The sequence below is a fragment of the Tursiops truncatus genome, chromosome 2 (genome assembly GCF_011762595.2).
Source record: "Tursiops truncatus isolate mTurTru1 chromosome 2, mTurTru1.mat.Y, whole genome shotgun sequence".
NCBI lineage: Eukaryota > Metazoa > Chordata > Mammalia > Artiodactyla > Delphinidae > Tursiops > Tursiops truncatus.
Window position 1 is genome coordinate 115,251,523 of NC_047035.1, and position 16,501 is coordinate 115,268,023.

Genomic DNA, 16,501 nt, shown 5'->3' on the forward strand with positions numbered 1-16,501 from the left:
CTGGGGAGTCTTCTCTCTACTGTTCTCACAGCCAGGCTCTGTGTGTACCCCTAGATGTGGCTGGCGTCCCAGAGGCCCAGCAGCCCTCCCTCTCCTTTGTGCAGGACACTGGGACCTCAGCTCGCTTGGGGGACAGGAAAAGCCAGGTACCTTGCCCCTTCCAGAGAGACACCTGAGGTTCGAGATGAGCCTCCTTCCCCCTGTCCCAGGTTTATGATATTTGCTCTGAGTCTGCTCAGAGAGACGACGTCAGGGGCAGACACGTCGGGCCCTGCCAGCCTCGGCCCTGGCGCCTTCCCTAATCCTCCACACCCAGCCCTGCTCACACATGCGCACACTCGCCCACAAAGTATCACACTTTCACACACACTTGTGTCAACAGAGGTCCACAGCCCCACACCCCTCGTGCATACCCCTTTCACACACACTTGTGTCAACACAGGTCCACAATCCCACACCCCTTGTGCACACCCAGATGCACACACACACGATATTTGCATTCATTCCCACACATTTTTCACGCACACTCACACTTGCTCACGTGATCTCATCCTACTCACGCACTAACGCACGTCCTGGTTCACAAGCACAGCCCTCACACGTGCACGTTCACATCCATTCATGCGCTCACCTGGAGACCCATCTTCCCTTTCCCAGTAACATGCCCTCCCTCAAGTGCACACAGATGCCCCCATCATACCCATGTGCTTGAGCCCCCCCTGCCACACTCATGCACGCACAAGCATGCACGCCTGCTCACGGGCGCAGGCTCACATCACCACTGCGCTCCCTCTCGCCCCCCGCAGACCCCTGACCTGTTGGCTTTTCTGTGTTGCAGTCCTCCCGAGAGCTGGCCGACAGCAGCAGCGAGTCCAGTGACCTCCAGCTGGAGGGCCCCATGTCCCTTGGGGTCCTGGACAACAGCCTTGAGGACTCCCGGGCAGAAGACAGGCCCCTGGTTTTCTTTGACCTCAAGATTGACCATGAAAGTGGGTTCTCCAATGACCACCCCCCACCCCTTTCTAGCTTAGTCCATGAGTCCCCAGGATAAGTGCAGACAGAGCCATCTGCGAGTCCGGGAGAGCCCTGAGCTCTGGCCGATGGCTGCAGCCAGAGAGTGGGCAGAGCACTGGGCCTCCCAGGTATTTGAACTTGGTTCTTTGAATAAGGACATCTGCTTTGACCAGTGCCTAAAGGCTTAAGGCAAGAGCCTCCAGGGGTTCCCGCCCACCCCACCCCCATCTTAGGGAGCCTTGGGAACACGCTTCTAAACAGAAGCACGATGTGAAAGTCGCTGCTGTGAGACCAGCAGTCCAAGCACAGCCTTAGGCCATGACTGCACATTTCTGAATACAGGGCCCATTCGTTCCCCGGTAGCTGCACGGGGAGGCCAGCAGAGCCAAGGTCCCAGGGAAATATGACCCCTTCTCCCTCAACTCCACAGTGTTTGCCCTGGCCCTGCAGAAGGCCAGGCCCTGTCCTGCGGCCTGGACTCAATGTGGTGCTCAGCCCAGGCAGACGGAAGCAGCAGGTGTTTCTACAGGACAGAGAAGCAGTTTGCAGACCTCACTGGAAGATTCTGGGCCATGCTTTGCATGGAGTGGACTGGGCAGGTGTGCTGTCTGACCCAGTGCTCTGACAGCTGAGGGCCTTAGCTATGTGACTGATGGGATTGGAGGCCAGGGGAAAGGGAGTGGAGGGCTAGGCAGAGGCAGCGAGGGGTCTCGAGTGCAGGTGGGTGGAGGCTGGCAGAAGACAGACAGGAGGGGCCTGGAGTGAAAGCGTTTGGTGAGCTCGGGAAGGTGGCGGGGCAGGAGGGAGCTGGACTCCCAGCAGGGGAGCAAGGGGGCGTGGAGGGCAGCCCCCCCTCCCCTTGGGAGCCAGGGTCAGAGCTGCACGTGAGGCTGATGTTTGTTTCCTGCCAGCAGGCCCCAAGGTGGGGTCTCTGGATGGGGGGATCGGCAGCCCTAGAGGACCCCCTGCTCCCGGTGGTACCTCGCGGTGCCCTTGGGGCCTCACGCTGCCCTTCTCTCCTGCCCAGCCCAGAAGATTAGCCAGCTGGCAGCCGTGAACCAGGAAAGCCAGTTCCGCGTGATCATCCAGCCCGAGGCCTTCAACATCTACTCCAAGGCCGTCTCCCTGGAGGTGGGGCTGCAGCACTTCCTGTGCTTCCTGGGCAGCATGCGTCGGCCCATCCTGGCCTGCTATAAGCTGTGGGGGCCCAGCCTCCCCAACTTCTTCCAGGCCCTGGAGAACATGAACAAGCTGGGGGAGTTCCAGAACGCCATCTCAGGCTTCCTGGCCGCCCTGCCCCTCATCCGGGAGTGCGTGCCCGGGGCCAGCAGCTTCAAACTCAAGAGTCTGGCCAAGACCTACCTGGCGAGAAACGTGAGTGGACGCAGCGCCCTGGCAGCCGTCCTGACCATGCGCGACCTGTGCCGCCTCCTCGAGGTGTCCCCGGGCCCCCAGCTGGCCCCGCACGTCCACTCCTTCAGCAGCCTGCAGTGCTTTGCGTCCCTGCAGCCCCTGGTGCGGGCGGCTGTCCTGCCCCGCGCTGAGGCCCGCCTGCTGGCCCTCCACCTGGTCAGCTTCAAGGAGCTGCTGACCGCACACCGCCATGACCCGCAGGGGGGCCTGAAGAAGTACAACCGCTTCCTGAGCCTACAGACCCCCTCGTTGCCCACAAGCCAGCCTGCACTCAACCTGCAGGCTCTGGGCACCTACTTCGAAGGCCTGCTGGAAGGGCCGGCCTCCGCAGGGGCAGGAGGCATTGCAACCCCCTCTGGCTGGCCATAGCTTGGCAGAAAGGGCTTCCCAGCAGAGCTGAGAGGAAGGGATGACTGGCTCAGACCCTTCTGGGGACAGAGAAGGATGGGGTCCCTGAGCCAGGCCCTGCCCATCACAGCAATCCCAGGTCCTGGTCCCCAGTTCTCCTTTGTCATTTGGTCCAGAATCAGTTTCCTTCTCTGGGACCAAATTCCTCTCCTCTAAAAATCCCACAGAGAAGGTTCCAAGGCCAAGCAGCCACCTGCCAAGCAGCCACCGCACAGATCCCTGTGCGGCCCTGGGAGCGCAGGAAAGTTAGCTCACCAGACCCCTGGCCCCTCTCCTCCAGGTGCCAGAACCAGGGAGGTCCCTGGTGAAGAAGGCCTGGCCGCTGGGCTCTCGAAGTGGCCCCCGTATTGCCCCAGCCACCCGATTCCCACTCCCAAGGGTGTCCTTGCCGCTCCTCCCTGACCCCTGGCCGTGGCCCCGGGGGGGACCTTCTGACAGCACCCACAGACACTGTCTGCAACACCAGTGGTCCCACGGGTACATAAGTGCCTTTCAAACCAAACCACCCCTTAGGGATTTGGGTTCTCCTAGCTTTTGCCTGCCCGGAGGCCAGCTCTGTTCACCTCCCCTCTGGAGTATTTTCACCCACAAAGGGCCTCCTCTCAGCAGAGACAGGGGCTGCTGCACCATGCCTGTCCGTGCTTCCAGACTGCAACCCTTCCAAGCCTGCTTCCCTCCTCCTGCCTACACAGATGCCTCCCCTTAGTCGAGGCTTTGCCCTTCACGTTCTCTGCACTGTCCCCGGCCCCCAGCCCTCCTGAGGTGCGTCCTCCAACCCAGCGCCGCTTTCAGTGGACTCCAGGGACCCACAGCATTGGAATCTCCCAGCAAGCTGCTTTAGTGCATTCTCCAGACAATTCTGTTGCCTGCCAAGTTTCAGAAGCATTGCTCTGATAGACTCTCCTCCAGGGAGAAGCAGAGAAGGTCCCGGCCCTGGCCCTGACTGTGTGCATTGAGTGGAACCCAGGGGAGGGCCTGAGCCCCCACATCCCCACCTGTGAAATGGGCTGGTTAGCCAGCACGGTCCTAGAGCTCGCATCCAGCTCTGCCATTCTGGGGTTTTAGGAATGGACAGCAGGCCTCTGAGGCAGTGGTCAAGGAGGTTTTCATTCTTGAACCTTTGGTCCCAGCCCTAAGCTAAGGTCCCCAACCTTGTGGTCACGCTAGAGGTCAGCAGCAGAACACAGGCAGGTCAGGCCAGTCTCGTGTGACTAGCAGAACCACGGTCCCTTCCCCTCTGCCCCTCTCCCATCCCTCTTCCTTGGCCCCCTGATACTGGGGTGCCTCCATGGCTTCAGCTTTCACGTGGGTGAAGGCTTTGCACGCACACCCCTGCCCCCATCCAGCGGGGGGCCCCTGAAGACCCACTGAGGGATCACGCAGGAACGTGCCGTCACGTTGAGAGTGCTGTGGCCCTAACAGTGAACTCGGATGCATTTCAAATAAGATTCCGATTTAAAGTAGGCGCTGGCTCTGAAGCTCAGTAAAACAGGCTGGTGGGTGAGGGGAGGAGGGGGCTGGAGCCTCAGTCTGGCTGTGATGACCATCTTGGCAACAGCAAGGCAGCGCTTGGACCACTCCTCACAGCATCTTCCCCTCAGCCCCACCTCGGGACTGAGCCTGCCAAGCCCAGCCTCACAATGCTTTCTACCTTCAGATGGAGCTGATCACAGGTTTTACAGCAAAGGGCTGTTCTGCCCTCTCTCCACTGTCACAGCCTCTAATAAAGATGTGAATCGTCAAAGCCTGATGCCCTAATCACAAACTCTGCTCAGCCCACCCCAGGAGCCACTGGGCAGCCTCTTGCCTGGCAAAGGGGGCACTTGCTGGCATATCTGTTCTTTGTGGGATGTCTTTCAGGACTTAGCAGAGCTGAGAGGCCCTTGTTGCTCAGGTATGGGCCTCAAGGATAAGAAACCCCATTCCAAGTGGGCAGACCAGGGTGGGCCTGTCTGGGATCATGTCCAAAGCGGGGAGCCACCTGGAGGGAAAGAAGCACCCACTTCAAGAATTACCCCCTAGAGGGAGTCAGAGACCAGGGTCTGTAGGAACTTTACCTCTGCTGGAAAATCCTGTACGCTGGTTGTCACAGATGGAGTTCCCATTAGTGCCTGCAGGGATTCCCCTGGCACAGGCAGTGTAGGAATTAGCAACCCCCCTGGCCTGGGTGACAAGCCAGGTAATGTGATTTGAGCAGTGCCACTGCCCTTAGCCCCACCTACCTGTCCCAGGTGCCCAAATTCCAGTCCTGGAGTTTTAGTGTCTAATTGCAAATCCAAATATGTCTCGTGCTTCATCTTTGAATCCTATCTCAGGTTTATCCATGTCAACTAACCACAAGTTTGCTGGGCTAGAAGTCAGGGCGCTGAGTTTCAATCCTCACTTAGTTGCCTCTGACTCTAGTCTGGTACATCAAACTCGTCGATGCTTAGGCTCTGACTCTGTAAAATGGTATAATATGGGTTGTTTTTACCTCATAGGATCTCGTGTGAACCAATGAGAAAAAGTTTCTGAAAGTAGCCTTTTAATGTATGAAGAACCACACAAATGTAAGATCTTATTTTACTGACAACAAAGATGACAGTGTTATTGCTTTATAAGTTACAGAAAAATAAACAGATATTGGATCTTAGCAAACAGAGGACTTCGGCTTGTCTTCAGGGGAATAAAGAACAAGATCTGGCATGGAGCAGACAACTTAGTGGGGCTGGAGGGTCCTGGGTCCCAGGGAGCCAGGAAGGAGAGCAGGGGAGTCTGCCTTGGAGTGGTTGAGCAGTAGGTGGCTTTGTGTCCCAAAAATACCCAGATGGGAGGTTTCAGCCACACAGCCCTGGAGCAGACAACAACTTTCCTGTGGCAGCCCAGCTCAGCCCTTCCCAGCCCTCCCCTACTCTCAGACCCCTTTTTGAGGCCCAAGAGCTCAGGGACACCCCCAGGAAGGTCGCTTGAAAATCTGCTTTAACCTCAACCGTGCTCTTCCTTTCAACTGCACAAAACTCAGCTGCTGCTCCAGTGCTTGGCCCTGCTGTTCCCCCACCCTGCACCCGCCCCTCATCCAGCCCTGGCCGGCCCCACCTCCACCCTTATTCCTACCCTAGACTCACTCTGACCCCTAGTCCCTATCTTGACAATTCTCCATAATTCAGAGTTGACCCTTCACCCTACACCTCCCGCAGGCCCCGCCCCCCCTCGCTCCCCCCCTCCACCTCCTCTGACCTTAGGCTTGTCTCCACCTCACACCCCAGCTGCCCTATACCTAGAGGAAGAGGTCCTTTCTCACCTCTCTTCAGTCCTCACAATTAAGGGAACTACACAGCTAGTGACATGAAATGTCAAGTCAGAGAGAGTCCTACCTTGTGGATCCTGCCCAGACGGAAGGGGAGCTGAGCCAGAGCAGCTCCCAGACTCACCAGCAGAGGGCGCTGCCGCCCCACAGGGTCTGGTGTCGAGGCTGCTGCTCCCCGCGGATGGCGAGGGGTGTGGTGTCAGATAAAGGCTCTGGGTAGCAGCAGTCTTTTTCAAAGTGCCACGCATACTTCCGGTGGTGTGGGAGATATCTTTAGGTAGATGGTGCATGGAGAAACATTTTTAACGTGTATTTGTATTTATTTTATTTACATTTATAATATAAATATATTTGTATTTATTTTAACATCTATTAGATGTATTTATTATTTGTATTTATTTTAACATCTATTAGAAAAAATAGAGCCAGCCCATCAACACCGTGATTTCTGGAACACGGTTGCTCAGAATGGTGCTAAAATGGGATTCTCTACAGGTCTAATTTAAAGACAAATATGAAGTAACTACAAGCTCCGAAGGAACACAGGTATAGCAAAACTTGTGACTGTGGAAGTGGGGGACTTAATTTTGGGAAAAACTGGGCTACCAGGGGCATTCGAGTGAGGATTAGAGCTAAGGTTAGGGCCCACGTTAGAACTGGAATAAGAGGGGGTGGGGTTAGGAGTTGGGGTGAAGCCTAAGGTTAAGATTTGGGGTTATATCAAATTTAGGGTCATATTTGGTCATTAAGGTTAGGAACTGAGTTAGGAATTTAATTAGGAATGGAGTTAGATAGGGAGTTCCCTGGTGGCCTAATGGTTAGGATTCAGTGCCATCACTGCTGTGGCCTGGGTTCAATCCCTGGTCGGGGAACTAACAGATCCTGCAAGCTTCGTGGCATGACCAAAATATATTTAAAAAAAAAAAGAAAAAAAAAGGAATGGAGTTAGAGTCACTCTTCAAGATACAGGTGTCACTTTAGCAACAGAAAAGTCCATGAAACTGTTGGCAGGAGCTTCTGAGGAGGACCCCCTAATACAGAGCCTCAAGCGTAGTCAGACTCCCTCCCCATCCTCTTCTAGAAGCATCCAGCAGGGGTTCCGCCCTAGCTCACTGAACCCTGGAGAGAGCACAATGACCCATCCCATCCAGGTGTGAAAGCCTCCTGGACCACCAGGTGAATAAAGCTCCCAGCTAACACGACTGAAAGATAACTACGTGCTGGACACTCTTTTCTCATTCAGCACAGCTAACCTCATTTAGTCTCCCCAGACACCCTGTGCGGTTACATCGTCATCCTCGTTCTGTCCAGGACGCGGGATGGGGGTTAGGGCAGGAAGGTGGGGTACCTTGCTCCAGGTCATTCAACTTGAATGTGGCAGAGTTGGGATTTGCCCCACAGGGAGACTGTGCCTACATTGGAGCCCTCTGTGGGCCACACTGCCTGATGCGTTGCCATGCATTTGGGGGGGTGGTTTTCCACCCTCTCCTTCCCGTGCCCTCCTGGTCTGTTGATCTCACATGATGCAGGGCCCAGCAAACTCACACCCCAACCTTCTGGTCCCAGTGTCCCAGAATTTGAACTTATCCTAATTCTATTTTTTTCTTTAAGGACTGTGCTTCTCCAACTTTTTTGCCCATTACTGCCCCCCTGAGGAGGCTTTTTAGACAAATTTTTTCCTAGTCATGACCCCCTCAATGAAATTTTAGTACTGTGATTCCTTAGGATTTTCTATATACAAGATTAGGTCATCTGCAAATAGAGATCATTTTGCTTCTTCCTTACACAGATGTACTGTATATCTGTTTATGTTCTGACCCTTTGGAGGGTCAGAAACCACTGGAATATCTAAGGTTGTTAGTGCCCTCTCCACCCTGGACCAATTTTCATCCTCTCTGGGGCAATGTCCCCATTGAGAATGCATGATTTAGGGTAAGAGCCTATCCCCAGTCATAATGCAAGTAAGAAGCGTCATGGTGGGTGTTAGTCCTTCCATGGGGCTCAGTTCACAGGTCAGGGTGAGGTGAGAATAGGCTACAGGGAGCTGGGAGGGAACGTGGGCAGAGGTCTCTGAGGACATGCTTCCCCGGGGTGGCCTTGGTCCTGGACTCAGTCCCAGGCCCAGGTCCAGGATGAGCCTGGGGACAGGGAGGGACGGGGTCCGCACCAGCGCTTATTTTTGTCTCGGAAACCAGGTGTCAGCTCCAAACCTTTTGGACCTGAATAAAGCAAATGCCTGTGGGGACTCTACTGAGAGAAGGATCAAGAATTTCAACTGACTCCCCCTCTCGAAAAACAAAACAAAAAGTTTGAAAATCTCTACCCACTCCTACAAAATGCATTTGCTGCCCACACAGGGAGAAATTCCTTCATTCTTGGCTCAAGGAACTTCCTTAAACTCAGCCCAGAAGAATTCTTTAAAGACCAGTTGCCTGGACTTTGCTAAAGTCAGTTTATAAATATTATAAATATCCCAAAGTTGATAGCCAAGCAGATTACAAAAGCTAGCTAGCAAACCACAGAAATTTTCCAGAAAGTTATCCAGCCAAACCAGTGTGATGGGAAATATTGTGAAATCCGGTGTCGCTTGTCTGATCGTCTAAAACTGAGTTCTTTGTGCAGACCAAGTTCAGAGGGCCCGGGGGTAGAATTTACCCGAGGGCTGACACTCTCCTGGATTTCTACAGCCATAAAGCCCTGGCTTGACACCACAGTGGACTGATTCTAGAGTAAATCAGACCAACCAAAGAGGAGGCAGTGGGTGGGTGAGGCTGGGCCCACGGTGGTGGTGCCCTCGTTGAGTCTGCTTGGGGTGGGCAAGGATGCTGAGTAGTAGTTAGGACGTGGGCTTTGGAGGGACCTTGTTGAAATCCCAGCTCTGCTGTGTGACCTTGAACAAACTACTTAGCCTCTGTGGTCTCATAGGCAAACTGGGGGTGACAATACATACTTAGAAAATTGTGAAGATTAAATGAGATACATAAAGCACTAAAGTTAGGGCTTCCCTGGTGGCGCAGTGGTTGAGAGTCTGCCTGCCGTTGCAGGGGACACAGGTTCGTGCCCCGGTCCGGGAAGATCCCACATGCCGCAGAGCGGCTGTGCCCGTGAGCCATGGCCGCTGAGCCTGCGCGTCTGGAGCCTGTTGCTCCGCAACGGGAGAGGTCACAGCAGTGAGAGGCCCGCGTACCGCAAAAAAAAAAAAAAAAGGAGTCATTAAAGCACTAAAGTTTGTGAATTGGCAATCCTCAATAAAAAAAATAACTCTATACATCCAACGCCACAGAGGAGAAGGCATTTGCTGACTCCCGGAAAGCACTGCAGGCTTCTCCCCTCCTCTCCTCCCTCCCCTCCCTCCCTTCTGGTTCCAGTCCATTTAGGATTTGGGCAACTCTGTCCCTAAATCCTTCTCCTGGTGCCTCTGTCCCCATCTCTCCAAACCTCCTCCACTGTCTCCTCTACCCCGACGGAGTCACCCTACAGGCTGGAGGGATTTACGGTCCCCTCCCTCCTCAGCCCCGACCTGGGTACCAGACACAGCCATCTACAGGCAGGTCACTTTCTGGCAGCACCAACAAAGATGTGGGTTGAACAGAGGAGGTCCTGGGAGAAGCAAATAAACACATCAAGTTTCCAGCTGGGGCTGGAGATAAGGGCTGGGGGTGGGGGGTTGATGGGGAGACAGGCTGAGGTATCTCAGGCGCTGCACCGGTTCACCCTTCCCAGCCTGTCCATGCTGGTTTTGCAGGCGGCAGGAAAGCCTATTGGGGGAACTTCAAAGGAGACATTGCAGAGAACTGCGGGGGGGTCGGGGGAGGCTGTTCCTCCTGGGGATGAATTTGTGTAGGGTTAGGCCTGATGAGGGAGAATGTGACAGATCTGAGCTACTGTCCCAGCTGAGGCAGTGGGGAGGGATTCTTAGCGCCAAGGCACGGAAGAGGAAACTGGAACCAAGAAGGGAGAGACGCTTTTCCGAAAGTCTCACAGGAAGTCAGTGGAAAAGCCCCCAACCCCTGATCTCCTGCTCTGGATCCCCTTATACTGAACTCTGCCTGGTTGTTACCAAGATGTGGCCATTAGAACTGGATTTGCCCGGGTGCAGATGGAAGGCACGTCTGCATCGGGCCAAGACCCACCCTAGGCGGGGCTCTCCTTCCTCCAAACCTCTGCCCCAGCTGGCAGCCTGGCTGGGGAGCAGCGTGTTGTGATTAGGGCTGCTCCAATCCGGGGCACAACCTCGTCCCTCCCAGACATGTGCATGGCTCTGCTTCTGGTGCCCATGAGCCCTGGAGGAGGACTGCAGCGGGCTAATACAAGAGACCTGAAGTAGGGGCACCCGTCCCACTCCAGGAACAGCTGCCCTCTGCCATTGGAGAGGCCACAACTCCAGAGAGTCTCAAGGGCTTCCTAACCAGCAAGGTCAGCGATGGCCACTGAGCTCAGCTTGCCTTTGACCAGACTGCCCTGGGGAGGGCAACTCAGAGAAGCTGAGTGCTGGGGGCATTTCCCGGCCCTACCTGCTCTGTGACCTCCCTCTTGGCCTGTCTTCTCTCCAATAAAGCAGAGGGGTAGGGAGAGAAGACCTCCAGGCCCTGAGCTCTGATGTTCTGCAACTCTGGACAACTCCCTGTCTGTCCTTTGTCTAAGACAAGTGTAGGTTTCAGAGAGTCCTTCCGGCTTTGGCCCCAGGTGACCTGATGGAGGAGATGGAGCCTGTCCAAAGGACGCTAGCCTTTCAGAAGCCCCAAGGTTCACGCACACAGCATGTCTGAACATGTTGGGAGATGCGGGAGTCTGTAAGCTCTCTTAGGGCAGAGACATTCTCTGCCTGGTTCACAGCGGCACCCAGGCCGATCAGGGCACCTGGTAACATGGGTTGGGGGGGGTTGGGGGGGTGGTACTGAATTACTATTTGTGGAATGAATGGCGTAGCAGACCTGTTTCTGCATGCCCATCCCTCTGCTTCTGTGTGCTTTACTTCTGACAGCTCATACCTGTGACTTTCTTCCGAGGCCTGTCCTTCAGCTACTGGAACTGACTGCCTACAGGCACAGAGAGAGGGAAATGCCTGGAAGTTTCCATCCCCGAGGGCAGCCCCTAGCGAATGTCCGGTTGCTGTGCGTCTGCGGAAGCCAAGCTTCCCTACCCAAATCAGGGCAAACTGAGGTGTGATTACGCCTAGAGCTTCCTGGGGTCAGGCCGAGACTGCCTGAAATCACACCCTGGCTTGGCCTCCTCCCCTTCCGTGGCTTCCCTTTTCCCTTGCTGGTTTCTGCTAAAGCATTTCCTTAATAGATCACTGGTGGGTGAATCTTCGTCTCAGCTCTGCTTCTGGGAAACCACATCCAAAAACAAATGAAAAGCCTGGTGACAGCAAGAGACTGAAGATATCCAGGAGGAAATTCAATTTAGTCCATGCCGCCATGTGCCCCCATGGGCTTTGATGGGGACAGTGGATGCAGAGGCCTTGGGTGACCCTCCAAGAGCTCTGAGTCTGAGGGATGGAGGAGGAGATTCCCGGGCCCTGCCCTTGTGGGCTCTGCTGGGGGCCACGCTGGGCTGCGGGGAGGGAGTCTCTGACTACATATTTATTATGGCCTCTGTCCATGTCCTCTGATGGCAGCAGGCAATGGACAGTCGAGGGCCCCAGAACAGAGAGGAGTGGCCTCAACCGCTGGAAGAGTTGTGTCTCCCTTCTGTATCACGCCCCCCCATACCCCACCCCAGCAGCCAGGGAGCTCCTGGCAGCTTTGGCCTTTCTTCCTGGGGCTACACACCAGGCTCCTGAAACATTCATTGGTCAGATTTAATCTCTAATCACATCACCTGCTCTGCCCCCCGCCCCCCTACTATGTGAAGGAAGTGTTTTGTAGCAGGACTCCCCCTACCCACAGAGTTGTGCGTAGCAGTTTGGGGAAGGGGGTGGTTAGCTCCTGGGCCCAGGTGTGCTGACGGTCTCAAGAGATGAGGCAGGCTGCAGTGTGGTGGGGAAAACAAAGAAACTGCCCAGGGGCATGAGCAGGAGGGTAAGCGGTGATCCCCAGACTTTCTGAAGACCTCCTCCTGCAGGAAGCCCTGGCAGACGCTCCCTAGAGGCCCCAATTCAACCTGCAAACCTGCTTCTCAAGCCACAGCGCCCCAGGACAGCAGCCCTGGAAGGGCCCCAGAGCACATCTAGCCCATTCTTCTACCTTCGCAATGGTAGAGACTTAGAATGAGAGAGGCCAAGGGGTTGCTTAAGATCACGCCGCAAATCTGTGAAGCTGGTACCTTTGTGCTGTCTCTGCATTCTTCATAAGACCAGTAGAATTCTTCCTCCTGTTTTCCACCTCGACAGTAATGTGCCTCTCTCCTCTGCTATGGGACCCGGTGACATGTTCAGGATGCGAAGTCATGTAGGAACATCTTTGGATTCAGAAAAGTCTCCTGTTCATAAATATCCAACTAACGACTGAAACTTCCACTGCTCCCAAAATAGCTTTGGATCCCGGCACAGGCATTTCCAAGAACAGATTTTTATCCTTTCAAGAATTCTATGAAAGCAGAGAATCGCTTGTATGTCTACCCGAAAGAGCTCCCTGATCCTGGTCACACACTGAGCCCTGACCCTCGTCACGGACTGTGGCCGTAGACTGGTCTAACTTCCAGGTAAGGGGGTATCTACCACAGTTCATTATAATTATGTCACTCTCAATTCATTTTGATAGAATGTTAGATTCCTCCGATCCTGAAATTCCCCAACCTCTATTTCAAGGGGATTTCTTTCTTGTAGTGAATCTTGGGATTGACTCTTCAACATCCATTTCAGGGCTAGATGATTACTCTAAGCCAATCAATTCCATCCCCTTTGCCAGTGATTGGCTCAAAGATGGGGAGTCCTAAGCCAATATGTATCAAGAAGACCTCAAGAGAGGTGATGGCTTCTGGAAAGGGAATCGAGTCTCTCTCTTCCACTAATCTGCTACTGATAAGCATGTTACTCCAACTGCTGCTGAAGCCCTCCAATGACACTGAGGGACATGAGTCTCAAGTTGAAGCCCTGTTAAAGGAGAGGAGAGAGACAGAAAGAACCCGAGCCTGCCGATGTCATTGAGCTACTCAATCAACCAGCCCTGAAGCCGCCAGCCTGGCTTCCTGCTTGTGAGATGATACACTTAATAGTTTAAAACACTGAGATAGGAATTTTGTTATCTGCAGATGGAAGCATCATAAATAATTCCCTGACCTCCCTTCCCCTGCTTCCCCCTGCCATGGAGGGGCTGGCTGCCCAGGACTCCCACTCTGGGGGAACCAGTCCTGCCTGGGCTGGGTAGAATAGCTAAGCACGTTGCCCAGGCAGGAGTGTTGCCTCTTCCAGGCAGGAGTTCCCCATCTTTGGTGAGACAAGCACAGAGCCAGATAATTACATGAGATGCCACTGGAAGAGCTGTCGTTAATTTTGATGGCAATAAAGAGCCTTGCCAGAAAGTTAAGCTCATTTCATGAAAGCACTGGGAGGAAGGTCATGAACTGGATCCCAGCTTATTAATAATGTCGAGCTTCATTTGAACCATTCAGGAAATTCCTCCCAGTTGCCTCCAGCAAACTGCCACAGGTTGCTACTCTCCTTAGAAATCAACAGTCTTCCCATATGCAGATGTGGATTTTTCTGTATTTCCCTAGAAAATAATTAAAGTTACAGAACCCAATAAATACTTCAACAGATTGCGGTTTTAATTAAAAACCTTTCTCCAAGCCTGCACCTGCAGGTCTCTCTTCCCAAAGAGGCACACTGGTGACAGCTGCAAACGTCAGAATCTGGGTTTAAGTATCTGAGACTAGAGATCTTTACAAATAATAATAGTAATTCTGATTTTTTACCTATGCCATGGTGTGTGGGAGGTGTAGGGGGGCGTGAAGAGAGATATTTGGGGGAAGGGCCAAGGTCTTTCCCCCTACTGGGGAAGAAGGACACAAGCGTGTAGGAGCAGGCTCTGCAGAACATCTCATCATACCTGTAGCCAATGCTGCAAGGTAATAATGATGGCTAATTCTAGCTATTGTTGAAAAAAATAAAAGCTCATTTCTGAGCACTACCTAAGCACCAGGTACTAGGTGCTTTGCATGCATTGACTCATTTAATCCTCAAGCAACCCAATAAAATGGGTATTCTTATTTATACCCCTTCCCCACCCCCAGGCACAGAGAGGTTAAGTAACTTGGCCAAGGTCACACAGTGAGTACATGGTGGAGCCTCATGCTAGAACCTTCCCTCTTAACCACTATGTAGCATGTGTATGAGGGAAAGGAGAGATGGAAGTTGGCAGGGGTTGGGGGGGTGTTTATAAACGGGGACTCCAGAAGCTGAAAGGTGGGAAGCTGTGTGTTTAGGAGATTCTGGTTGGAGGGCAGGTGGGAAGGGTCTGCTGAGTAGGCTGCTATGCTGGGGATCTGTGATGCCCTTCTGGGTCCTGGCTTTCTTACTCTCAGGGGCTCTCTCTCATTCATTAAATCACCCACCTGGCACGTTAAATACAAGGGCATGTACAGCTCTGAGTGCAGGTGCAACTGAATCGTCTGCACAGTGTTACATGTCCTAAACCTTTAATCAAACATCTATTACTTCCAACTTTGCAGTTTTCTATTCCCCTCTTAGAGACTGAAAAAGATTTTCTTTTTCAGATCTCGGGCATTTTATAAATCCCTGGCAAAGTCAGAAGACTTAAGGACTGGCTTCTAGGCCTGGGTACTGGACTCAAAGAGAAAGCACTCACGCCACACAGGGAAGGGTGGGGAGGAGTACAGGACGGTTTCGTCCCAGGAGAACTAAACTTACTGGCTTGCTCAACGAGCATCCAGAAGGTGCCTACTGTGCCCTGGGCGTTGAAAACACAATGGGGTGTGAAGCCGGGGCTGTGCCTGTGTTGGGCAGGGGTGAGGAGGCTGCAGATTCCTGGGACACACGCTGGGTGGGCATGGAAAGGAAAGCTTCGGTGCCTTGGTTTAGCGTCTCCCACTTCGGAGCTTTGCGCCACAGGATGCAGAGCCGGGAGCAGTGCACGCCTGGGTCCCGGGCTCAAGCCGCCCATCGTCGGGGCCCAGGGTACCCCAGCCATTGCCCCGCGCCTCTCCGCGCCTCTGAGCCCGGCAGGCGGTTTCCAGCAGGGGGAGCGCGCGAACCAGGCCTGGGCCCGAGACTTTGAATAGACAGAACCCGGGTAGCTGGTGCCGGGATCCGGGGGGGTTTAACCCGCCCTACTCTCGGGACCGTGCGGGTCGGCAAGGTCGAAGTTAGAGGTCCAGAAAAAGCTGCCCAGAGCTCCAGCTCTCCGCCCGGGGTGTATCTAGGGTCGGCACCCCAGCCTGGTCAAAAAGCCTTAGCCCGGATTCTGTAGATTCCAAATATGGGCCCTCCACGCTGGTGTCTTGGAACCTCATATCCCTCCTCTTCCCTACTTCCACACACCTAATTAGGTGTCTGTTTCTTTAACCATCAAAGGCTTGGGCGGCGGTGGGGGTGCTATCTTCGTTCCCGGTTCCCCAGCCCTTCAGTAACTGTACCATTATCAACATTACAGACATTAGAGGCCCCTGCGCGCCCGGCGGCGCCAGTCGAGATGCTCTCAGTCTTCTAGCTGAGCTCGGAGGCTGATCCTGGAGTCGTACCTCCCATCCCAGACCTCGGCGGATTCTGCCCGGGGCGACTCGGGGTCTAGCCCTGCTAGGGCGGGCACTGACCTCTTCAGGGTCCAAGGCGGGGGTAAGGGTTGTCTTTCCCCCAGGGCAGGCTTGGGGAACAAAAGCGCTTGCTGGAGAGTGGGCGGGAGCTGCGGGGGTCCGCGGGAGTCGGCGCACTCGCCTGGGTGACCACTGCGCCCTTAGTCGCCCTCCAGGCGCCTGACGCCGTGTCTCCCTGCAGAATTCCCCTGGCTTCTGCATCCCCGGCAAAAGAGCAAGGAAAGTGGGTCTTTCTTGGCTCTCGGGCCCCAAAGGTTCCCAGGACTCGGGCGGATGGGGTCCCCGTGGTCCGGGAAGTTCTCCACTGAGAGTGAGCGAGCTCATTTTTCCTTCCATTCCCCAGCCTCTGTCTTCCAGTCCTTCAACCCTTCCAAGTTATCCCCTGCTTGCCTCCCTGTACGCCTCCTAGCCGAAAGCAAAGAGAACCCCCCAACACACAAAATAAAGAGAGGTGAAAAATGGGTGGAGGGTCCACAAGTCGCGCGCCTCCTTGCCTGAACCTCGGTCACTGCCTTTACGCCAGGCTCCCCTCCCCCCGCCAGGGAAAGTCTCCAGGACCCTATACAGGACCCTATTCTCTAACCTCGCTGCTGGGTCCCCGGCTCCCCAGATCCCTCTTCCTCGGCCAAGGCTCCTCGAATTGCCCTTCAGGATTACCAAGACGCG

At 54.3% G+C, this 16,501-nt stretch overlaps 1 protein-coding gene across 4 annotated transcripts in view; it reads left to right on the forward strand.

The window, feature by feature from the left end:
* PML (PML nuclear body scaffold) overlaps positions 1-6,493 on the forward strand; it is a 45,711-nt gene extending 39,218 nt beyond the window's left edge. Inside the window, exons 8-10 of one of the 4 annotated variants that reach the window (XM_073801234.1) lie at positions 839-989; positions 1,445-1,613; positions 2,042-2,189. In XM_073801234.1, coding sequence (XP_073657335.1) covers positions 839-989; positions 1,445-1,613; positions 2,042-2,054 — 333 coding nt within the window. In that variant the 3' untranslated portion in view covers positions 2,055-2,189. Of the gene's footprint in view, positions 1-838; positions 990-1,444; positions 1,614-2,041 lie in introns of those variants that run through there. The other 3 variants (XM_033851970.2, XM_033851974.2, XM_033851975.2) reach the window with 3 other exon arrangements.
* The last annotated feature ends 10,008 nt before the right edge of the window (positions 6,494-16,501 follow it).